Raw genomic sequence first — 25,135 nt, forward strand, 5'->3', positions numbered from 1 at the left:
CCGATCTGAGAGAGAGAGAGAGAGAGAGAGAGAGAGAGAGAGAGAGAGAGAGACATGACATGCACATCGTAATACATAAGACAAAAAGAATCCAAGCCTTATGGACTTACACCTGAAATTAATCAGAAAAAAATTAATCAGAGAAATTCTATTTTCTCCTAGTAGCGTCTTTCTTAGTGGCGTCTTTCTTAATGGCGTCTTTCTATTTTTTAAGACTGAGCTTGTCTCAATGAATACTCTGAAAGACGGAAGAAAATTGACTGCGCTCGACTTCCTAAACGATCGCGAAGAACCTCAGTGCTAGCTGCACTTTTTGAATCATGCATCAGATTTTTATCTCTTATCTTTCTGAAGGAGAAAGAGAGAGTGAGTTTTCGACAGGAGCGAGTCGACCGGGCTAAATGCCGGCGATTCTCCATTTAAACGTATCCGGGGCGTCTCTCCGCGCCGGAACGTCTCGATGGGCCTTTCTTTCGCTCGCGACATCCGCAACGACGATTGTGTTCGGGCAGCATGACGAGGCGAACAGTGGGTGGGATCGCTACGCCGTGGATATCGTTAAGGGAGACACGTCGAATCTGCGATTTCGATCGTGAGGGGTCTTCTTAATGGACGCGCGTGACTAACCGTCCCTTGCATCGTGCGGCGCGCTGTCAAAGTCGTTGACACCGGAGGAGGCGAGATCATTGATCGCGCGTCGTTTGCACATACGCGTACCAAGAGAACCACTCGAAAGAAGCTCCTCTGTATGTACAGGCCGACGAGGTCGATACATGCCGCTGCCGGTAATTCGCAGCGATCGGTCTCGTCTCGTGAACGAAAGGGCGAAAAAGCGCCGCGTTGCTGGTGGTAGTGGTCGAAAGAAGGGAATTGACGCTGAGGGCTGCAGCCGAACGCTCTTCGTCCTGAAATTGCGTCTGTCGACTCGAGAGTCAAGAATCACTGTGTATTGATTCAGATCACAATCGACCGTAATTATTCGAGAATGATTCGAGCCGCATGAAGCGCGTCCCGAGAGAAGCAAAGGATGAAAATCTGATACATGATTCGAAAAGTGCAGACAGCACTCTTCGGCTCTGCGTGATCGTTCAACAAGTCGAGCGTGGCCAATTTTTTTCTCTCATTAAGAGTATTCATCCGCAAGCTTAGTTCTTAAAAAAATGAGTAAAAAAGACGCAACTAGTAGAAAGTAGAAACTGTTTTCTGATTAATTTCAGAGACGTAAGCCCATAAGGCTTGGATTTTTTTTTTGTTATGTACTAAGGTGCGCAAATTAATTCGGTGCTTTTACTTTTAATCAGTCATAATTTCAAATATCTTTGCGTCATTTTGTGGAAACAATTTTTTCGAAGTGCCAACTTTAAGGTTTCAAATGCGCTGTATAACTTGGCGAAACTGATAACATAACTTCGCAAATCAGTACTGAGCATAATGGCAACAAGCAGCATATCAGACATTGCACTATTTTGCTTTCCAATTGAAAAACAATGCTGCTGAGGCTGCAAATATGATTTGCTCAACTTTGGGAAAAGATGCTGTAACACATAAAATCTGTAAAAAAGTGACACCAAAATTTTTGAAGTGATGATTTGTGTCTTACCGATAAAGAACACTCGGCCACACGTTGTAAAAGGAACAAAGAACACTACTTATTCGTTGAGCTGAGAAGTACTCCCTCATACGGTTTATTCACCGGACCTAGTTCCCTCGAATCACCATCCATTCCGATCTCTCCGACACCACCTGACTGATATACACTTTAAAAGCGTGGGAGAGGTTGAAAAATGCATCGGCGATTTCATCGACTTGAAGTCACCGCCTTTTTCCGAGAGGGCATTCGTCAGCTCTGCCTGATAGGTGCAGAAAAGCAAACTAGAAAATGATGATGAATATTTCGAACGTGTTGACATAAACAAAGGCTCAATTCCTTCAAGATACCCGAGTTGAAATTTTGATCCTATTTTCAGCGCCACTATTTCGTTCAACATCTACTTTTCATACTCTGAAACCCACATCAATCTCTTTTGATTCTATTTAACCTTAAAGCACTGAATTAACTTGATAGGAAGACGTATGGATTATGCATTGGTAAGCGAAACAAAAGCTCGAAAATTACAATTCAGTGGGTCGGATCATTCTTGCGTAATTATAGTCAATTAATTTGCACGCTCTGCACATCTCTTTTCGCACCACGTATCGCGTATCGATATCGCGCGAGTATTACGCGTGAATTCGCTGGAACTTAAAGTTCCGCCGTTCCCACATAAGGAAGGACACTCGTCGACTCGCTTCGACGAGTTTGCTTACCTCGTAATCTTGATTTACCGATCTATGCAAATCGGAAGTAATCCAATAATCTCCAGTGACTGGTATAATTCCCATTCCCATGCGCGAGAGGCGAGCCATGACTCACGCGCGCCGCTAGTCAATTACATAAATTGGGACCCGCGAGTTACTTTAATTAAGCGCTTAATTCTTCATTAATCCCACGGAAAGCCTCGCGTCACGTCTTGCGGCCATGCGAAGTCGGCGTTTCGACAGCGCTGAATTTCGCGCACTTTAACACGTCCGGGCGAGATCCGAGGGGGAGAGACGAATATTGCGCTCTGAATATTTTAGCGCACCACTCGAGGGCATTGCTTTGCCCTCTATATTTAATTAAGTGTCCGATTTATGCTTCGATTCGTGACTCGACGTGCGTCGTTTGAGCAAACGCGAGACACAAATTCATCATGACTCGGTCGCCCCTTTTCCGTGTAAGTTTTCGCGCGTGAAAAATTCATGCTGTCCTATTAGTAGGGACCGCGGCATTTGTCTTGTAGTAGGGGCGGTAAGTAAATAGGGTAGCTCAAGTTTTTACCGCCGGAGAAAATTAGAATTTCGACGCGGCCGCAACGCGTGAAGCGCAGTGCGTCGGCGGTATGTTCGCGGACGATTTACGATGCACTTTGTAACACCGGCGAGACAAGTGAAACCGCAACGGAGAAGTTTTGCCGGGGCGTTTTATCGCCGGCCGATAGACTTCACGTCGGAGACGCCGTCCGCGGCTCTTCGAGGGGCCGGCCCGAGGGATATTTTTCACGGCCGGAGGACCCTTGCCGCGCGCACTCTGCCGGGCCAATTCTTCTCTTTCTCTCTCTCTCTCTCTCTCTCTCCGTCTGCGCGCGATAAATTTCGATTCGCAACACGGTATTTTGCGCCCAATAAGCTTCCAACAAAATTTTCATTAAAACGCAGACGAACAAAGCCTTTGTCGGATCATTTCGCAACCCACGAAACCAAAATTCCCCCCTTTGTTACGCGACGTCCAATATTTATATCAATATGTGCAATTAACATGCACGTAAACACAAAATTGAAAATCTCCGCCAAAGAAAAATCGAATTCGCTGAAAGGGTCGTTGCTCTTTCTCTTTCTCTCTCTTTCTTTCTCTCTCTCTCTCTCTCTCTCTCTCTCTCTCTCTCTCTCTCTCTCTCTCTCTCTCTCTCTCTCTCTCTCTCTCTGCCTGCCCGCCCGCCTGCCTGCCTGGCTCCCTCACTTTTTCTCCGTCGCGTTTTTCTCTCCTGTGTATTTTTTGGTAGCTTTCAGCCACTTTGTAGGAGCGAAACAAAAGTTATTTGGTTTTCGCGACTCACGCTCCGACAGACGCAAAAGAGATTCATTTTGCAGCAGCCACGTTCGCCCCGTTGACGACCATCGCATCACCATCGCGCCCGGTGGTCGTACAGCTGAAATTTTTGCGGCGTAAGCGCGCGCACACTGGCCGTCACGGCGCGGCCGTATATTACGTCACCGTGGAATTATTCAATTTTAATCCTCACGTCTCTCACGGTGCTTACGACGCGACCACCAAGATCTCTCCCATGTGCTTGACACGTGTCCTTTTTCGTTTTGTCTGCGCTGCTACTTATTGCCGGAAGTGTAAACGCGCGCCCCGCAAACCTCGGTGCGCGTGTCACGGCGTGGTTTTAAGACCGGCATAATTGAAAATGAAAGCGCGATCTCATTTATCCGGAACTCTCGACGAGGATGCGCGACGACGGTGCCGTCGAGTCGTCATTTTCGCGCGACTTTTCCCGCGACACGCAGTAAAGCGTTTCTCTTCGCATTTTCAGAAGTTCTCCTGACGTGCAAAAATCCAAAGCCGCCAGAATTCGGCAGAATGACATTGAAGTACTTCGCGGACGGCGTGTTGCACGTTATGTTCTCCTGCAACGAAGGACTTTGGCTCAGAGGTAACAAAGTGGCGACTTGCATCGGCGACACTTGGGATCACCCCACGCCCCAGTGTGTGGATATGAGTGGACTTAAGAGTGAGTATGGCATCTCTATTTTCACTCGCTTCGCCAGTGTGTTACCTTCGCCTGTGCGTTACCTCGTTAGAGGAATTACTCGCGGTCGGACGAGAACACGCCGCGTCTAATCCATCCGGTGTGCGTACGCGATCGCACGCCGCCTAATTTGTCGCGCTTCTCTCTTCGATTCGTCGCGCCACCGTTTCTCCGTGGCTGTGTGAGATAAAAGTACCAGACACGTATCTGATCCTGGACATTCTTGTCGGTTTGGTCCTTAAACATTAATATTTCATCTTTCAACATAAAATATGTATGTATACAGGATGAGTGGCCTGACGTTAAATTCTGGAATATCTCTGTTTTGTATATTATAAAGGAAAATATATAAAGAATTAATACGGGCGTTATATAACAGTTATATTGTTGCATGGAAAATTGTAACATTGATGTTATTTTACTGTTATTTGGTATTTGCTGGGTAAATTGTGTGTTGAAAAAGGGATAAAATTGCGGTCAGCCAACCACAACACAATTTAATCCTTAAACTTTTCCCTCTAATTAAAAAAACGACAGAGATATTTTCGAATCAAACGTCAGGTGGCCTCCGTATACACTGTGAGAGGAAAAAGTTTAAAAAATAAAAAAATATTTATTCTGTGGGCTCTAATAACGTATTCACTTTTTTATAAAAAAAAAATTTTAATAAAATTCAGTTATTTTTTTATTAAAATAGAATAAACACCATTGCTTTCATGGAAAACTGAAAAATGCACGAAAAAACGATCCTGTTACCAACATTATGTTGGTGACCTGCGGAGAGCGATTTCCGGAAATTTGAAATTTTTTTTCAAAATTTTGTGAAAGCTCCTGAGGGAACAGAAAATCTAAGTTAGGTTAGAAAACCGCTCATCCATGTTGTGCACGTGCATCCAAGGATGTGTGACTACAAGTGTCACTGTTACGCGCATGAGTTGACACATCGCTAGGTCTGTTCTTTTTAGCTAAACTGCCTGAACCGATGCATTAGAGTAAAACAAGATATATTTGTCTCACTTTAACTTACGACAGTTTAGCTAAAAAGAACAGACTTCTTATATGCACGGGAGGCTCTGTCGCACATGCACGAAGACGCGGCCCTGCCAGCGACACTACCAGCCGTCGGAAATTTGAAAATTGTTTTCAAAATTTTGGAAAAGCTCCCGAGAGAACGGATAAATGTTCATCAAAAGTGTGCTCCAGGCGACAGCACACTCGGGGAACATAAAGTCTGGCATGCATTTGCGGGGGGAACGCTTTCCCTTCAGTCGTGATCGTCCGATGGGGCGTCAATAAGAGGAAAGCTCGAACCATATTGATGTTTTTCTCCTGTGTTTACAAAGCGCGAGCCTAAGCAAGCGCCTAAGCCGCGACGCTCGCACTGCCAAATCAAAGCAATGTCCTTTGATCTGACGCTTTGTAAACACAGGAGGAAAAACATCAATATGGTTCGAGCTTTTCTTCCGTTGACGCCCAACCGAATGATCAAGACTGAAAGGGAACGGAGAGAGACGCTTGGAAAGGGAAGCGTTCCACCTGGCTTCGCAAGTTGCATCCAGACTTCGTGTTTTCCGAGTGTACGTATGAATACATGTACACGTATAGATTGCGTGCAAGTAGATAGATAGATAGATAGATAGATAGATAGATAGATAGATAGATATTCACTTCAGCTTACATTATCAGGAAGGGACTTGGTTTATAATTTTTCTACCTCATTCACTCATCCGCATACCTACTCCCTACAGTTACATTACCTCTTATCCTCATTACTATCTTATCCCACACAACTTTGCCTTAGTTTTTTTATATCCTTACACATTCAACTTTTAACCTTTACCTTTTACTTTAACACTTAACCTTATGACTATATGATTCCTTCCAATTTTACTCTATTACATACTTTCTCTGTAACCTACTTACATTGCACCTATTACATTGCACACCTTATTTGGTATCCGTCACCTTTCTTTTATTAAAATCTGTTACCTATTCTTACTTATTCCTACTTCTTCTTTCCTATGTTTACCCTTGCAAGTATAAATATATTACTAGTACCGAGCGAATAAACAGTCTTTATTTCTTAAATGTCTTTTTCTTTCAGTATATATGCACTGGATATATACATATATTATATATTGAAAGTTTATACACGTGCGTGTTTGGAGACCAAAACGATGAGAGTGTCCAGAATTAGGTGCGTGTACGGGAGAATCGGGTACGTTTACCTTTTGCACGAGGCCCGACGATCACGATAATATCTGTGCAAGTAACATTCTCACAAACGAGTGCATTCATGAAGCATCCCGGGCCCGTACTTCCTCCTTGTCAGATTAGTTAGCCCCGCGATCGCGATTCCACGTCGATCTCTGTAATCGTGCGTCACTCGTCGTTGCGATTCAATTGACGTTCCCCCGTGCCCGGTATGCATTCGTCATCTTCTTCGGCTACGAGCGACTTATCGCGATCTCGACGATTGCTTGTAATGCCGACCCAAATGCTGTAACCAAGCTGTCCCGACAGACGCGATATACGAACCGTGTGTGTTCGCGATATAACGACGCGAAATTACGATCTGTTCGTAGTGGTACGATGAAAAGTATTTTATTACTCGAATCAATCCCTTTTTCATGAATATTCCTCTTTTTTTCTCCCCCCTACTCCCTATTTCTCTCTCGATGATATCGTTTTCAATTCGCGATCGCGTATGAATTCTGGTATTCGCGCGCTAATAAAATCTCCTCTTCCCCTAACTCTCTCTCTCTCTCTCTCTCTCTCTCTCTCTCTCTCTCTCTCTCTCTCTCTCTTGGAGAATTACTCTTGGTATTAATTAAATGAAAATTCAAGCGAAACGTGCGATTTGCGCGTATCATGTCGCGTGGCGCATAATGTCGCTTCGCGAATTGACACGAGTCTACTAGGCGCGGCATTATTCCGACCTGATCGACGTAAGTCAATTATCTGCATGAAAGGGAGCCTAACTCCTCGTGCCTGGCGGCTGAAGCCTCGACGCGCGTGTTCGACGGACTGACGAACAAATCCGTTTACCGCGAGACGTCGGGTCTGACGAAATAAAGGGACCCAGGGACACACCGAACCCGCTCTTAATGCTGTAATGCGAGCCACCGTTCGCTCGCACAATCGACAATCGAGGTATCGATCGACGGACGGGGGTTAACTGACGGGAGAGCGAGAGAGAGAGAGAGAGAGAGAGAGAGAGAGAGCTCATTCGTCGCTCTTTCGCGATCTTATCTCGCGCGCGCCAGAAATAGGATTTGACCCCCGCATACGTGTGTGCGTGTACATGGCATTTCACGTATCGAAAAACGTTACGTTACCGCGCCATGACGCGAGTAATTATCGGGGAGAAATTGGGCAGAGGGGCGGGAAAGAAAAAAGTACGCCATCGCAAAATGCAATCTGCGACCGTTCGATCGTGTCGCGAGAGACGTCGCGTTAATCTCCCATCGACGCTCTTTCTCCCTCTCTCTCTCTCTCTCTCTCTCTCTCTCTCTCTCTCTCTCTCTTTCTCTTTCTCTCTCTCTCGGGCTCGGGATTATATTTAAAATCGCGGTTTTATAAACGATACGTCAGAAAGTGCCGGAAAGTTTCGAAGAACAATTCACCCAGGACGGCCGTTCCCTATGATTTATGGAAACACGACTCCGCCGTGGGATTCAATTTTCACCGATGCTCAAGTTATCGGCATATCTTAAGCCGGAGGTTGGCACTGTTCCCGGCTTGTGGAATATATAGGGTGTCCTCTCCCATTCTTCGCGTTTCCTTTCGAAGCCCTGAGAGAGTCGATAGACCGAACTTTCCGCTTAATCAAGAGAGGGAGAGACGGAGGAGAGCGACGCGAATGTAACCCTTTCTCCCTTCCACCCCATCCCGGACGCACACCCCCCCCCCTTATTCCCTCCGCATTATCAAACCATCGGATTTCACCCGTTCCCGTGCGCGTGCATCCGCACATTTTCGTAAACACGAACCGCCGCGATATCGTCGCGCGCGACACCACGCCGCCAAATTGGAATACCGCTTATCTCACCGGCGTTTATAAGCGCGACGCTCTGTTGATCGTAAACGGCCGGGCCGGTCATCTCCCCTCGTTATTCCAACCTGACGCCACCGCCGATGGCCAGGATTCCCTAAGGGGGTAGCGGGAAGAGGGAACGGGAAAATTCGCGGAGTGGCGTTTCGGTGCTTCAGGAACGCGGCTCGTTCCATCGCGCGTGCTATCGGCGGCACGTAATTCGCCGACATGGCATAGCTCGCATTCGCCTCGATGCAGATAAGCCGCCAAGTCATACACCACCGCGGACGTTGCACGCGTACGTATGCACACACACGTTCTCTCTCCCTCCCTCTCTCTCTCTCTCTCTCTCTCTCTCTCTCTTTGAATTTAGTCCCGTGCAGGAGGCCATCCGGCGCATCCGGTGAAACGGAGAACGAGGTGAGCTTGCACGCCTGCAAGCTTGTCTCTACTCAATTATTCCGCGCGGATGCCTGGAAGTCGTTAGAAAAAAAAAGAAGAGGGAATCTTGCGCGCGAGATATTAAAAGAAGGAATTGAAAAACGACCGAGGGGAGGCGAGGAGCGGACGCAACAGCCTGAAAAAAAAGAGATATCCGAGGGGCGAGACTCCGTCGTCGGGTCGACAGCCCCGTCACCTCGCCCCGACGAATGATTGACAATAATTCGGGAATATGGTGACTCCCGATGGCAACTGCCATGCGAGGCAGTATCAGGCTGTTGAAGAGGAACGACGCGTGGTGCACCTCTATGCAAACTAATTCCGGCGCACTAATGCGCGCGCGGGAACACGCGTGTACAGTAACCCCGTTCCGGGGCTTCATGCGTCATCCGGCTGGTACGGGAACGCGCGTAAAAGATTCATTATCTGATGGCAATCTCGTCCGCACGGCAAAAGACGTACCTGTCCCACACATCGGACTACCGTGTATATCTGATGAGATTAATCCTCACGTGCGCGCGCGTACGCCTCGCGCTAACATTACGCTCGAATATCTCTGGAAACATTTTTGCGCTCGCTGCAAAGCGAATATCCGATTTAAAGTTCATTTGATGAGCGCACACGAGTGTCGGCGATTTAATTAAAATTCCTTTATTTATAATTGCGAAGTGAATATTTTATTTGTACGTGCTTCTGCGCGCGCACGCGACTGATGATTCCGCGTTATGACGAGCGCGAACGTTCGAGCTTAACCTTCAAATTCGGATCAACTTTTTAAACGTTACCGTCCTTAAAAACATTCGTTTTCTCACTGTAATTTTATTCAATTTCATTGAATCGCGTAGACATCGATAGATTCATATTCCTCAGTGTCCTCTATATTAATAAAAAAAATCTATATAAAAATGATTAAAGATTTTTAAATAAAAGATCCCTTATAGAAATATCATACTAAGAATCATTGATAATTACTTATTATCCAGTATTTTTAATACTGAAAATAAGTAATTATCAATGATTCTTAGTATGATATTTCTATAAGGGATTATAAGAAAAAAAATCGAATTTTTCGAGCATCTCTCCGGGAATTAAGAGCAAATAAAACCACGCTGGACAAATGCTTAAAGTTTATATAGCCTTTTGATATTCAGAGTTTTAAAGTTAATAACTAATTGTTTTGGATTTCTTTTTAATAAATGTTGATAAAATTTCAAACAATTTTGTCGAGCTAGAGTTTTGTCTTTTGAAATTTTCTCAATCGGACAATTTTAAGATAGATACAAACAAGCTCAAAACTTGTTACTTCAAGAACAATAATTAGTAAAAAATTTAATAATATATAATAATAATAATCTAGGTTCATTTAATTCAATAGTTTTCATTTACTAAAATTAGGTATTAATTCAATTAATCTCGTTTATTAAATTAAGGTAAATGTCAGGGGTCTGTATGACTTTGTTCAAGTTTATAATTGGAGTTTGAATATTTAATCTCAATATCAACATCTGTACCTGATGTTAAATTAAAAGAGATCGAAAATGAGTCATCTATTATGTATTTGGTTGAAAGACATTTTTAAATCTATCTTTTTGATGTCTGATTTAGAAAAAGTCGGAAGCAAATGACAAAAATCCGAGAAAGTTGCTCTAAATTTCCCCAGCTTCCATTAAAAAAGAGGAAGCATCGATTAAAATTTTGAGGCTGCAGCCTCTTTTGAGACATGAAATTTCATTTGGCCCCACTGTGCGGCGATCCAACCGTCATTTCGCCGACTATTACTTCGCAAAGTAAGAAACCGCCTGGCTGACGCTTTCCATTGTATTCGCTTGCGCAGATACATTCCGACACATTTTGCGTCCAGACATGTACGCCGGCGACGAGCCGGCTCGTGAGAGCGTATCCCAAGAGAGCATGCCCCAAGAGAGCGAATCCCCGGAGTACAAGCTTCAAGGGAGCGAGCACCAGGACGTCGGGCAGGACCGCTCGCAGTCGAAGGATGAATCGCAAAAGAAGGGACATCACAGAGGAGTCGCGTCGAAGAAAGGCAGACGAACGAGGGAGCGCAGGAGGAACGGGGCGAAGAGGAGGAAGGCGAGCCAAGAGGAGCAGCCCCTGTCGAATGTGCCTGGCGCGACAAGATTAAATGAGACAGTGGTGTCTCAATTAGACACCAGCTGCACCAAGAAGAACCCCAAGAAGAGATCTGTCAAGGCCCCCTCGATCGAACACGCTCATAAGCCCAGATACGCTAGGTCATTGTAGTCGCATATCTCTTAAGATTAAGACAATTCGAGGAATTTTCAGACACAGTTTTACGAAACACGACGCGAGAGAAAAAAAAAAAAAAGATTATTCGCTCTGACTGAGCTCAAAACTGTGCGAGTTTGGCTTTTAATTACTGTCAGATGTATACTCTCATTAGGTACGATCGTTATATACGACACATTTATGATACGACAATTCTTAGAATTTAGCGCGCTGCACGAAGGAAAGGAACGCGAAATGATCGGGCGCATCGTTTCGTAGGAGGAGGAACGTACTGCCGCCGTATAATCGGTACATCGTCGCGGTATACAAGTGCGCGGATAGTTACGTTTTCGTGGACTCGACGACCGACAGACTCTTTTGCAGCAACCGCACCTGGCTTGGCCGTCGACCGAAGTGCGTGGCGGAGAGCCGTAAGTCTTCTGCTCGGAAATCACTCGATTATCCCACGCTCGTTTTCTTTTGACGCGATTATAACGAGAAAAGCATACACACACACACACACACATACACACATACATACTATCTCTCTTTCTCTTTTTTTTTCTCTCAGCCGAACGAACGCTGAGAGCCCGTTCGCGTTCACTCGCGATTTTTTTCTGCCGACATAAACACAACCGCACACAAGAGTCTGTTTCTCTGTTTATCGAGCGTTTACTGTCCCAGAGCCGGCGATCGATAAAGCGAAACGTTGCGATCAGGATAGAGATGAGTGCGAGCACGTGTGCGAGGATACACCGGCCGGTATAAAGTGCTCCTGCTTCGATGGATTTCGAGCTGAAGGATCGTCCTGTATAGGTAATCCACACACACACACACACACACACACGCGCACGCACGCACGCACGCACGCACGCACACGCCACCCCCGTGCCATTCCCGTCGCACTTATACAGAATCAATATATCGCGTATGTCTCGCGCTTCCGTGTGTGCTTTTCTTTTTTCTTTTTGTTTCGTTTCGCGGGAGAAACTCGACACCTGATATTTCCCTCCTATCTCATATTCTCACCGAAATTCGAGCGCCAACCTACCTCGCCGCCACCGCGCTCGCCGCCGCTATTGATTTGTCGTGCTTACTGTTTTCTACATTCCCTCCCCCGCCACGCGCGCGCCAATATTGCTATCTATTGTGCGCGAAATTATGCGATTCAATCGCGAAAATATTGCCCGCCGTTTTCAGGCGCATTTGTACGTAGGACGAGAACATATAATGGATTTCTGCGCGGTCTGCAATGTCGGCGCTGCCGAAAGCGCCTTAATATAACGGCATCATCGGTTTCGGCACGGATCATTTTCTTCTTTTAATATACGGATGCCTAATAAGGCAATGCCCCAACACCACTCACGATAGCTAGATGATAAATCACAGAGCTTTGGAAATAATCCAAAGTATATGCCAAAAATCACAGATTGCGTCCGAACGCATCCCCGCGGTCGTCAGATCTAACCGGATTATTTAAGAGTCCGATTGCGCATATTGTACGGCGAATTATCAGTCGGTGTCAAATTTAAAAGCTGCTATCGAACATTTTACCATATTTGCTGGAGCAGGTTTCATTTTATTTCCATCTTTTTTTTTTTTGTTTTTTTGCGTTGTTGTTGCTGCTGCTTTTGGTGCCTTTGCCCCCAGTTACAGTAGAGAGTTTGCGAGTCGTATTGCGCGTAATTGTAGCTCGACGATTGTCCGATCGGCGTGTAACCCGAGAATCAGTTGCCACGCGCGACCTCCTCGGCGTGTTGAAACTGATGACGCCCGTCTCTGAATTGTCACTAAATTCAATTATAATGGAATAACAATAAATGTGCAACTGAAAGATGCTTATTTTTTTTTGGTCTTCAAGCGCAAGAGCCGATCAAAGAGAGTCCAAACATCCAATCCAAATCTACGCGCGGTTCCAACGCGTCGAACACTCCCACATATTCCCAGCCTGCTTGTTGAGAGTAGCACGCGTGCTGTGACACACAGTATCTGTGGCGCAATTTCAAGACAGTCGACTAATTTTCACTGCGATTGCGGAGAACTAACAACACGTGTGCCATCGCCGAGCGGCGATCCATCCTCTTCTCCTGAATGTCCTTTCAGACATCGACGAGTGTGCCGAAGGCACAGCGGGGTGCGCCGACATCTGCCGCAACGAACTCGGCTCGTATTCCTGCGAGTGTCGTCATGGTTTTCATCTCGGAACCGACGGCCGCACTTGTCAAGGTTAGTGTCGCGAGAAGAGGGTACTCACTGAGTACACAAGAGACACTCATTAAGTCGAGTCGACGTCTCGGACTTCGGGATGGCGTGTCAGGAAAACCTGAGGCATAACGTGAGACATGGTCGGTCATTTTTTACAGAGATGCTGCCGCGTAATGAAATATTTTGCAGTTATTACTGTTAGATCATACTATATCTCACCGCGTGTTAGTTGTCATATTATTTTTAGTTGTACAATTCTATAAATTATTTAATGCGTTTTCTGTGTTCTCCGCAACCGTAACCGCGTTGCGCAATTGGTACATTTTAATTAAATGCTTGTGCAAATATCGACTATCTATGGCTCTGTACTGCACAAGCTGATACATTTTGGGCTGTAACAAGATTATGCCATTATGTAAATGTTAAGATACACTTTTTCTTATCATATTTCAGAAAATTAACATCAAATATTACCACTAAATGATGATTGTTAGTAATATTTTCATAAGAAAAGAGTTCATTTTATATGAAAAGTGTAGTTAGTAAATAATTACAAGTAATAGAACGCGCAATAATAGATTTTTATGTTGCATGTTTTAATGAATCGCCTTTAAAAACTTTTAAAAAATCAGTGATTGGGAGAAATAAACAAGTTTGTGAAATGTTCCATTTTGCGTAGGAAGCATAGTGAAATTAATTTAGCAATAACTTCGTTCTTTTAAACTCCTTTCGCAGTAAAACTTGTGTTTTTCTTATGGTGGCTTCGAAGAATATTTTGGTCAGAATATTTGCAAGTAATTGATTTATTTTTAATATGTTTGAAACTTGCTTAAACCTTGGAGTTCCCATTATGCCCCGGGTTCGTTTGTTTCCCTTTTTTTTCTGACACTCATATTTACATCGTCGGGAATACGCAGGTGCGCGTTTAATTCCACTTCGCGCTTCAGTTCGCGTAAATATATCATTGTAAATATCAGGTGACGCGCGAGGGCGCAATTTTGCCCAAGTTGAGACGAGATGACTCGACCAGAGAGCGGGACGCTCCCGGCCGAGAACTATACGTGTGACGATACACTGTTCAGATGTCAACGAGTGTCTCCCGAACAACGGGCACGGTCCTTGCCAAGGCACTTGTCGCAATCTCGAAGGTGGCTACGAGTGCAGTTGCGCGGACATTCCTGGGTACAAATTAGCCGCCGACAATCACGCCTGCGAGGACATCGACGAGTGCGCGCTGAACAACGCGAACTGCTCTCACTTGTGCCTGAACACGCCTGGGAGCGCCTTTTGTCTCTGTCCGGACGGTTTTTATCTGACGGACAATTGGAGGACCTGTCAGGGTATTGAACGCCTCACGTTGATTCGCAAGAGTAGATCGCTTTAGCGTAGCCCGCGCATATCCGCGATAGTCTCTGCGGCTACATTTTCAGTTTCTTTTCATGGTAAAACCTGTTAAATCGACGCTTCCCTGAATCGCGCGCGATTACGCGAAGTTCCGCGGGATTAAGGATTTAGCGTTTTATAATTCCGGCCGGCCGGTTTCTCCGTTGTGACTATATCTGGGATCCTCTTTTTCGTTTCGCAGAGTTGGCTATAGAAAATTTCGTTAAATTTACGATGGCCGACAGTCGGACAGAGGGCTATTTTCTTTCCTCAGATATTAACGAGTGCGAGATCACACCGAGGATCTGCGCCGAAGATCTGGATTGCGAGAATACTGTAGGATCCTACAAGTGCGTGAACAAGGCGCATCCACATAAAGTGACGAAGGTCCTGCGCGAAGAGGATTACGACGGTGAGGATAAAAATGGAGACAACGATCGCGACAACGACGACGACGAAGAAGACGACGACGACGATGACGACGACAATAATGACGATTACGGTGAAGAGATTACGGAAAATCCGCAGAGTCGAAAGTGCGAGGACGGCTTCGAGAGGAACGAAAATTTGGAGTGTGTTGGTGAGTGTCAGCTGAAGAAGCTTACGTTTCTTTTTTTTCATTGAAAACAACGGTCGTCTCCTTCATAATGACATATATATCTTTGGAACAGAAGAACCCTCGTTCGGGCAAAGTAGCGAATGTTTTGTCGTGGTTAAGAAAGTAATGATAAAAACAACAGTCATATTCCCGACTAGGAACTTATGGCTTTAATCAGGTTAACTTCAGTTGGTTATCAGGTCCGAATAAGCAACACTATGGGGTCCTAGTAAGTTATGTAATGTAGCGTGGATATTGGGATTTTATTAAAGATTTCTAGTGAGGTTCTTATTAATTACTCCATTGGGTCCTTACCATGTTTTTATTTCAGATTAAGCAAAGAATTATATAATATGAAATAAAAATAATTCGATAGAAGTGTGTGTTTATTTATAATTTATCAATTTCTCTCAAGAAATTACCATTGTAATTAACGAAAAAAACAATCGTTGCTTAACTGGAAAGAGCAATTGGTAATAATAACAGACAACATCTTATTTCCAGGCCTGAGCAATTATTGAATTTCACCACGATGCTTGAACTTGAACCTTCTTCCTCAGATATAAACGAGTGCATCGAGGAGCACGACTGCCAACACAAGTGCGTGAACGAGCCGGGCAGCTACCGTTGTGCATGTCGCAACGGCTACGAGCTCAACGAGGACGGCGTGACATGCAGGGACGTGGACGAGTGCGAGAAACCGTCGTCCCGGCCGTGTTCTCACACCTGTCGCAACACCGTGGGCGCGTATCTGTGCGAGTGTCCTCCAGGATTCGTCCTGGGGAACGACAATGCGACTTGTGCGCAGGAGGAGCCGAAGAGCTGCGCCTCCTTGAGGGATCCTTGCTCGCATCGATGCGAGGACACCGAGGACGGGCCGCGATGCGTCTGCCCGAGCGGATACGAGCTGTCGAATGACCGAGTGACTTGCACGGATGTCGACGAGTGCGCTCGAGATCCCTGCTCGCACTCCTGCGTCAACCTGGACGGCGGCTTCGTTTGCACGTGTCCGGACGGCTTAGAGATCACCGGGAGCTCCAAGTTCGACTGCGCCGACGTGAACGAGTGCGAGAGAGGCGTCAGCGGCTGCCAACAGCTGTGCACGAATCTACACGGCGGCTACGAGTGCACCTGTCTCCCAGGATTCGTCCTGGACGTCGACAATAAATCCTGCACCGCCGTGAGCGCGTGCTCGCACATTCGACATGCCTGTTCGCACGGCTGCGAGAATCACGACGGAGGATACCGGTGCACCTGTCCGACGGGACATCGTGTCCGACAGGACGAGCACACGTGCGTCGACATAGACGAGTGCGAAGAGAAGTCGCACGGGTGCTCGCACGAGTGCGTGAACGAGGAAGGCGCCTACAGCTGCAAATGTCCGCCGGGCCATGAGATCGGGGAGGACGGGAGGACGTGCGAGGAGGTGGATGAGTGCGCGCGTGGCACGCACCGGTGCTCCCACGGCTGCGTGAATCTGCCGGGATCCTACGAATGCGGGTGTCCTGATGACATGTCCTTGGACGACACCGGGAGGAACTGTGTGGTCTCCAATGTGTGCAAACTCGCCAATTGCAGTCATAGTTGCGAAGAAGTTCAGGACACGTACAGATGCATCTGTCGGGACGGTTACGTTCTGCAGGAGGACGGAAAGACCTGCCAAGATTTCAACGAGTGTCTCGAGGACGAACACGCTTGCTCGCACGACTGCATTAACGTTCCCGGAAGCTTCGAGTGCGCCTGTCCGCAGGACATGAGTCTTCTGGGGGACGGCTTCACCTGCGAGAAATTATGTCCTCACGGGCTTCGCTCGGACGACAGTGGTCAATGTCAGGATATTGACGAGTGTTACGAGGATAATCACGAATGCTCGCATCAGTGCATCAATACTCACGCGACCTACCGTTGCGCGTGTCCTCCCGGTTGGCTCCTGGAGAACGACGGTCTCACCTGCGCGAGAGTAGTCGATCCTTGCGCCAATTCGTCCTGCTCGCATTCGTGCGCCTCGATGGGCTCGAGCTATAGGTGCGAGTGTCCTTCGGGTTATTTCTTGGATGAAGATGGTAGCACTTGCAAGGACAAGGACGAATGCGACGATAAAGCGACGAATGATTGCAGTCACGACTGCAAGAACCTCGAAGGATCTTATCTGTGTTCCTGCCCGACGGGATTCCGCCTCGGGGAGGATAATCGTACATGCATCATCGTTCAGGACGAATGTCTTTGGTCGCGAGAAAATAACAATTGTACCTGTCCCGCAGGATATGTTTACTCGCAGGAGGAACACGCCTGTAAAGATATCGATGAGTGTCAGGATGGACATAGACACAACTGCTCTCACGACTGCATCAATAGCAATGGCTCTTACTATTGCGAATGTCCTGCCGGCTGGCGGCTTCAGGATGACGCTAGGACCTGCGAATTACCGATGGATCCTTGCGCCAAGGATCACGGCTGCTCGCACACGTGCGAGCAGGACAACGCTCAGATTCGCTGCGGCTGTCCAGAAGGATATCAGCTGCAGGATGACGAGAAGACCTGCCAGGACGTAGATGAATGCTTCGAGGGCTCTCACGCGTGCAGTCACGCGTGTGTGAACGTCGAAGGCGCTTATTATTGCGAGTGTCCTGCGGGATACCAACTGAGTGACAATCGCAAGACTTGCGAGGACGCCAACGAGTGCTCGTCGAAGGACGCCGGCTGCTCTCACGGCTGCCTCAACGCGAACGGCACTTTTAGTTGTACGTGTCCGCAAGGACACGAACTGTTGGACGACGGCAGGACCTGCGTCCGCCGGAATCAGTGTTTCGTTGAGAATGGCGGATGCTCGGACACTTGTATCTTCACGGGCGACTCAGTTGTCTGCGATTGCCCCCACAGCTTCGAGCTGGCGGCGGACGGTGCGACCTGCGAGAAGATCGATCCTTGCAGCGAGGACCACGGCTGCTCCCACGAATGTGTCGGCAAGTCTGACGGCCCTCATTGCCGGTGTCCCTTGGGATACGCTCTCTCGAGTGACAATAGGACTTGCGAGGATGTCAACGAGTGTATCCTGGATAATGGAGGATGTTCTCACCTCTGCGCGAACACGGAGGGAGGCGTTGAGTGCGCGTGCCCTGACAACTACAAGCTGTTGACGGACGACAACAGGACGTGCGTCGAGATAAACGCGTGCTCCATCGACAACGGGGGATGCTCGCACTTCTGTCATCACGAGGACGGCCGAGCATCCTGTTCCTGCCCGTCCGACATGATTTTGGAGAACAAAACCGTGTGCATACACGAGAACAAATGTCTGAAGGACAACGGCGGTTGCTCACACTTGTGCTATCACGAGGACGGAAACGTGACTTGCGCCTGTCCACCCGGCATGACATTGACGGAGGACCCGAGTTTCTGCGTTCACGAGGATAAATGCGCGATCAAAAACGGCGGCTGTTCCCACGTGTGTCACAACGAGAATGGCAACGTGACGTGCTCGTGCCCCCCAGGAATGTCCCTGTCGCAGGACGACGACACTTTCTGCGTTCACGAGAACGACTGTCTCGTCCAGAACGGCGGCTGCTCGGACATCTGCGTCTTCACCGGCGACTCGGCCTACTGCGACTGTCCCTCCGGCTACCGACTGTCACGGCAGGATAACGCCACCTGCATGGACGTGGACGAGTGCCTGGAACTGCTGGACAACTGCACCCATCAGTGCCTCAATACCGCCGGCGGTTTCGAGTGCGACTGCAACGTCGGTTTCCGGAAGAATTCGGAAGACTCGACTCTCTGCGACGACATCGATGAGTGCGAGATCGAGAAGGCGGGATGCTCGCACACCTGCTTGAATCTGGTGGGCTCCTTCCGATGTCTGTGTCCGGCTGGGTATGCGCTGAAGCGGGACAGCAACAGGACCTGCGTCCTGGTGGACGGTTGCAAGCGTGACAATGGGAATTGCTCTCATCACTGTCACCAGGAAGAAAGCACGGACGGAAACCCGGTCACTCGTTGCTCCTGCCCGCTCGGCTTCCGCCTCAAGCCGGATCGCAGAACCTGCGAGGACATCGACGAGTGCGACGAGTTCCAAAATGACATCGACTCCGGCTGCTCGCACACGTGCGTCAACACCGAGGGCGGCTATTACTGCGAGTGCCCGGCCGGCTACATCCTCATGCCGGACGACAAGAAGAACTGCGTGGACGTGAACGAATGTCTGACCAGTCGCCACAATTGCACCCACGACTGCGTGAACCTGCTGGGCAGCTACGTTTGCGCCTGCTACGAGGGCCACTATCTGCACTCCGACAAGTCCACCTGCCTGGACATCGACGAGTGTAAGGAGAGGAACGGCGGCTGTTCCCACGTCTGCACCAACACCATCGGCGGCCACTTCTGCTCCTGTCCGGTCGGCTACGAGCTGACGCAGGACGAGAAGACCTGCGTTGACACGGACGAGTGCAAAACCGGCGTGGCCGACTGCGCGCTCACCTTCGAGTGCGTCAACACCTTGGGCTCTTGGGAGTGCGTTTGCCCGGAAGGACGAGTGCCTTCGAACGACTCGCACAGCTGTGTCGAGGCGGACCAGTGTCAAGTGAGTATTAATTGAACAATTCATTTATTCAGAAATCACGAGTAATAGATATCTGCTACATGAACAAATTCAATAGTACATTCGGAAAGAAAGAAATTATTGAACCAATCAAAATTGCAGTTGTGTAGGAAAGATACAATCCTTATGAAATCGTTTCGAGAAAAAAAATGGAAATTTAAGGGTATTTATTGACAAGAACTTAACATAATTGATAAAAAAATGGCGCAACTAGTAGAAAGTAAAAACTGTTCTTTAATTAATTTTAGACGCCCCCATAAGGCTTGGATTTTTTTTTTTCATACAGAAAACATCAGGACTTTACACATTAGTGAAAAAAATTAAAAAATCATAATTTTGTGAGTTGGATTATTCTTGCCTAACTGTGTTTATTATAATTATTTTTGGGTTTAATCATATTTTTGTATTATTTTGACACAGAAATAGTAGTAGTAATATGCATATAAGATTATTATCGCCAACTTATAGTAGAATTTAATAAAAAGCTAGCTTTCTCGACCGTCACTTACAGTAATTACTTTTCTATGTGATTATAATTACAAATAGCAGACACTTTTCTTCAGTGTACTTTATTATACCTATTTTAGCTTGAGATTTCATCTTACCCAATCTTGGATAATAATTTTGGAGGGAGTTGTAAAAATCTTGTTCCTTTTTCCTTATTTCTTCCCAAAGGACGTCTCGTCTCGTCCCTCTAACGACTTCCGAATGTTGAAACTTTGAACTCGTACTTGAGAACTTTGATCAAGAGTCGTTTAATGAAAATGTCTCTCGTCTAGCTGGACAATGGCGGATGTTCGCACGCCTGCTTTCACATCGCGACGAGCGTTCGGTGCAGCTGTCCTGTGGGTTTGCGACTCGGCGGCGATGGCAAGGTGTGCGAGGACGTCGACGAGTGCGCGACAGAGAACGGCGGCTGCTCCGACGTGTGCGTGAACCTCAAGGGCACCTTCGAGTGCCGGTGCCCCGCCGGATATCACCTCGGGAACGACTCGAGGAACTGCCTGGACGTGAACGAGTGCGCGTTCGCGAACGGCGGCTGTGCCGACGGTTGCGTGAACCTCGAGGGCGACTACCGTTGCGAGTGCTCGCCGGGCTACCGATTGGCGTCGAATCGCAAGGACTGCGACGACATCGACGAGTGCGAGGTCAGCAACGGCGGCTGCGGCGACCACACGTGCGTCAACACGCTGGGCTCCTTCCGCTGCGAGTGCCCGGAGGGCCACGAGATGTGGAACGGGACCTGCCGAGCTCCCGATCCCTGTCGACGTCGCAACGGTGACTGCGAGCAGATTTGCGACGCGGTGAACGGCACCGCGGTGTGCTCGTGCAACGTGGGCTTCCGCAGAGACGAGGTCGACGGGTTCAGGTGCCGCGACATAGACGAGTGCGAGGGGCAGCACAACTGCGAGCACATTTGCGTCAACAAGCCCGGCTCGTACGAGTGCAGGTGCAGGGACGGCTTTCGGATGGTGAATTCCACCTGTGTCGGTGAGTAAGAAAGTTGAAGCCGCCATTGTTAACCCTTAGTGGCTTGTGTGAAAAACGGCACCACATGTGGCCCTACATGGGTCTTTCGAGTCCGGTCCTCTTATCATATCTTTAAAGTGGTTCGAAAAATCTTTAAAAATTCACGGATATACTTTCAAGTTTCTAGAACAAATACCTGTACTTCATTGTGCAAGAAACTAAAATGTAGTATATCCGGGTCTTCAACGGGTTGAGAGAAATTTCTATAAATAGAAATCGTTCAGACTCGAAATACCCATGTAAGGCCACTAAGGGTTAATTCATAAATTAACCTCGATCGCCGAGCGCGGAGTCGCCCGCATATCGATCGTACCATATCTCGCGAGCAGCGAAATGCAAATTCTTCTCTTGCGGGATAAGAATTCAGGACATCTGCGAAGAATTCATAGAAGCGCGGATGTGTACTGAGAAAAGAGAAACGCTTCGATTCACCGTTACGATTCGCGTTCGCGACTCGTCCTCGCGCGTTGCTCCTCGTTGGACTTTAATAACCAGACTCGGTCGTCGTGGGGCGATATCGGCGGAGTGTTCTCGAGAAATTCAAAGGACACAGCGCGACTTCTTGCGCCCGCCATGCTCGCGCCGTACAACGCTCGCTTCTCCACGCTGATTTTGCCGCTCGTGTCCCAGTTCCGGTGCTTGCTCGCGAAGTTGGAGGCGCTTAGCGCGCGGAAGTTTTCGCGAGCAACGTGTGTACCCTTTTTAGACGACGTCGACGAATGCGCGCAGCCGGCGTCTGCAAAAGCAACAAATGCGCCGGGCGGTTACCTTTGCGAGTGCGAGGGCGCGATATCGATTCCACAGCCGTCTACCTGTGTGTAGGTTCTCTCGTACGAGAGACGCTTCCGCGAAAAATCGATGTCGCTTAATCGTAACTGAACTGTGTGCTTGCTTGCCCTCTGCGCAGACATCGACGAATGCGTCGAGAGTACACCTTGCAGGGAAAGATGCGTCAATACATCCGGCTTCTATTATTGCACGTGTCCTCGAGGATTCCGCTCGCGTGGCAACGAATGCATAGGCAAGTCAATGCGCGCACTAACAAAGCCCATTATAGAATTCTCACACGTACACGCGCACACACGCCAGTGCGCTGGCTCTAAATTATTCCTCGAGTTCCTCGAGAGTACATCGAAAACTTATGGATAGACCCCGGCCGGGTAGTATTCTCGAGACAGATCGTCGCGCGCTCACCTCCCACTTTGTTCCTCTTTCTTTGCAATATTAATCACGAGAACTTTGACATGGCCAGACATCAATGAGTGCGAGTGGCGTCGCGGCGGTTGCGATCAGGAGTGCATCAATACTGTGGGGTCCTTTAGCTGCGCCTGCCGCGCCGGATACGTGTTGAAGTCCAGGTAAGAGCCCAATAATGCTCGCGACGCGTGCTCGCGGCGAACGCAACGTGCGTCGTAAACGCGAACGATGTGCGATGTCCTTATACTCTGATACGTTTCTCCGATGGTGTTCTCGTGCGGGCTCTGCCGGCCGCATAAGCAGGAGGCTGTGTCACGACATGAACGAATGTCTGAGCCGGAACGGGGGTTGCAGCGGCGAGTGCATCAACACCGCCGGAAGCTACTACTGCCTCTGTGGTGAGGATTTAGTGTTGGCACCCGACGAGAGAACTTGCGTCTCGCCGACGTCGAGGTGTCGCGCCATGGAGCCGCCGTTGCACGGAGAGGTGTGAGAGCCCAGATACCGCTTAGATACCGTAGGCTACACTAATTGCCCGAAACTTGCAAAAGACGATGTAGGGCAAAAGTTGCACGCACTCGATTCTGCACGCAAAAAATGATTTAGTAATATCAGCTAAACCGCGGTAGCTGATTCAAACTTAGTCAAAAGGCTAATCGTTTAGCTGTCACTGCTAAGAATTGGCTATGACAGTTAAGATGCATTCGCTATGAAATACAAATATATTAGGTGACATTAAAAATGCACATTATTTCAAGTAGCTAAGAAAATGGCAGTTATTCTTAAATTTCTTATCATATGCATATATTAACCCTCCGAGAACACACCTATTTTTTCAAGCATAGAGTACACTCTGGGTCAATCTGACCCTACGCTAACTTTGAGAGTCCGCCATTTTAAAACGACGTGTGTGTGCGATTAGCTTAAAAAAATTTCTAGATATACCTGAAATATAGAAAAATCACGTAAAATAAATTAAAAATGTCGTTATAATTATTAACATATCTAAAAAAATTCTCAAACAAAATTTTTTTTTGTAAAAATTGTAATTTACAAGAAAAAAAACTATAGATAGAGGGCGTCAATCCCGCCAATTTTCAAAATGCCTTCAACATATTCATGATCAACGTTGAGATAAGGGTCAAATTGACCCAGTGTGTTCTCGGAGGGTTAAAGAAGTTTGCCATACAGCTACAATTATTTGTTACAGTCATTTATTTCTAGCAGCTAATATTTCTCGATGTAGCGCCTATGTTTAACAGCGAATAAGTTTAGCGTCGGTAGTATCGACATTAGCTGTCCCTATTTCAGTGACGCATCTTATCTGCCACAGCTATTTTTTAGCTCTGAAAGCTAGTTCTTTTTTTGCGTGTGGACATTCTTATTGCTTTGGTCCCTCAAGTTTACGGATACTTAGACTTTCAACATGAAATATATATTCAATATACTGAGAGAGGAAAAGTTCTGAAAGATGGAGAGCACTAATGACACACACACACATACATATTTGTTTGAAACTAAATTCTTTTATTTATAGAATAAGGTAATATAGAATAATAGTGAGAAATGATAATAGAAATAATAATATAATAGATATCTTTCTCTCTCAGTGTACGTGTATTTTATGCTGAAAGTTTAAATACTCGTATTTAAAGGCCAATACAATGAGAGTATTCAGGATCAGGCACGTGTTCGGAAATTGATATTTTCACCTTATATATATATATATATATATATATATATATATATATATATTGATTATTACAAAATAATTGTTCTCTGAAAACGGGAAATAATTGTTCAAAATTATTTGGCGCGCTTGCTCGGTAACCTGAAACGTCATCGTCACTCGAAGAAATTCGAAACCCAGTTGGTTATACATTTTCACATTGCACACACTGCATTACGTTTCGCGTTTAAACGATACGTGTATTTTGATATACGTTTCCCCCTCCGCTGCGCACGTTCCATAATGTAATTTCGACCGGATTCACTCGTGTTATTTTTAATATCGGATAAATACATGGTTGAAAAAGCGAGAAGTATATTCGGCGCGGTGTGTGCCCGTCCCGCTTTTGAAAACAAAATTCGATCGACGAGCGGATTAAAAGTGAAATGGCGAGGGGAAAAAAAAGCGCGGCGCGCCGCTTTCGCCTGGAGCGTGTTATTCACCGCGCGTTTTCTGCGACTAATCGAGCAGATCAGATGTCCGGGTCACCCTTCCGGCGCATCCGTCTACCCGCAGGGTGCCAAGTGTCATGTCCGATGTCGCGGAGGATTCCGACTGGAAGGGGCGCACACGAGACACTGCGTTATCGCCGGCCGATGGAACGGGAAAGAGCCTATCTGTCTGCGTGAAGTTGCGACAGAGCCCCTTTACAAGCCAAGTAACTCGTGCCACAGCTGAACAGTTACCGGGGGGAAAAAACGCTGCAGGCGCGCCGTCCACGTTGGAACTTTAGCCGGGGGAATTAATCAGAGCGCGCGTTTATCCGATGAAATTTTTAACAAACCGGCTGCGTGTCGCGAGTGTCCGATGCAGTCGAGTACTCGCCCCTCCGCCCCCCCCCCCC

General features: G+C 47.3%; 1 protein-coding gene across 1 annotated transcript in view; it reads left to right on the plus strand.

The window, feature by feature from the left end:
• Positions 1-25,135, plus strand: part of LOC116854030 (fibrillin-2-like) — a 79,646-nt gene that overhangs the window by 26,384 nt on the left and 28,127 nt on the right. The window contains exons 3-14 of the mRNA XM_032835495.1: positions 4,116-4,313; positions 10,643-11,060; positions 11,335-11,486; positions 11,740-11,871; positions 13,159-13,281; positions 14,343-14,600; positions 14,918-15,223; positions 15,802-19,817; positions 20,615-21,326; positions 22,618-22,723; positions 22,863-23,049; positions 24,763-24,949. Of these exons, the coding sequence (XP_032691386.1) occupies positions 4,116-4,313; positions 10,643-11,060; positions 11,335-11,486; positions 11,740-11,871; positions 13,159-13,281; positions 14,343-14,600; positions 14,918-15,223; positions 15,802-19,817; positions 20,615-21,326; positions 22,618-22,723; positions 22,863-23,049; positions 24,763-24,949 (6,795 nt within the window). The remainder of the gene's footprint in view (positions 1-4,115; positions 4,314-10,642; positions 11,061-11,334; positions 11,487-11,739; positions 11,872-13,158; positions 13,282-14,342; positions 14,601-14,917; positions 15,224-15,801; positions 19,818-20,614; positions 21,327-22,617; positions 22,724-22,862; positions 23,050-24,762; positions 24,950-25,135) is intronic.

Source organism: Odontomachus brunneus, unplaced genomic scaffold (assembly GCF_010583005.1).
Source record: "Odontomachus brunneus isolate Ranch 3 - 2012 unplaced genomic scaffold, Obru_v1 Obru_scaffold_007, whole genome shotgun sequence".
NCBI classification, from domain to species: domain Eukaryota; kingdom Metazoa; phylum Arthropoda; class Insecta; order Hymenoptera; family Formicidae; genus Odontomachus; species Odontomachus brunneus.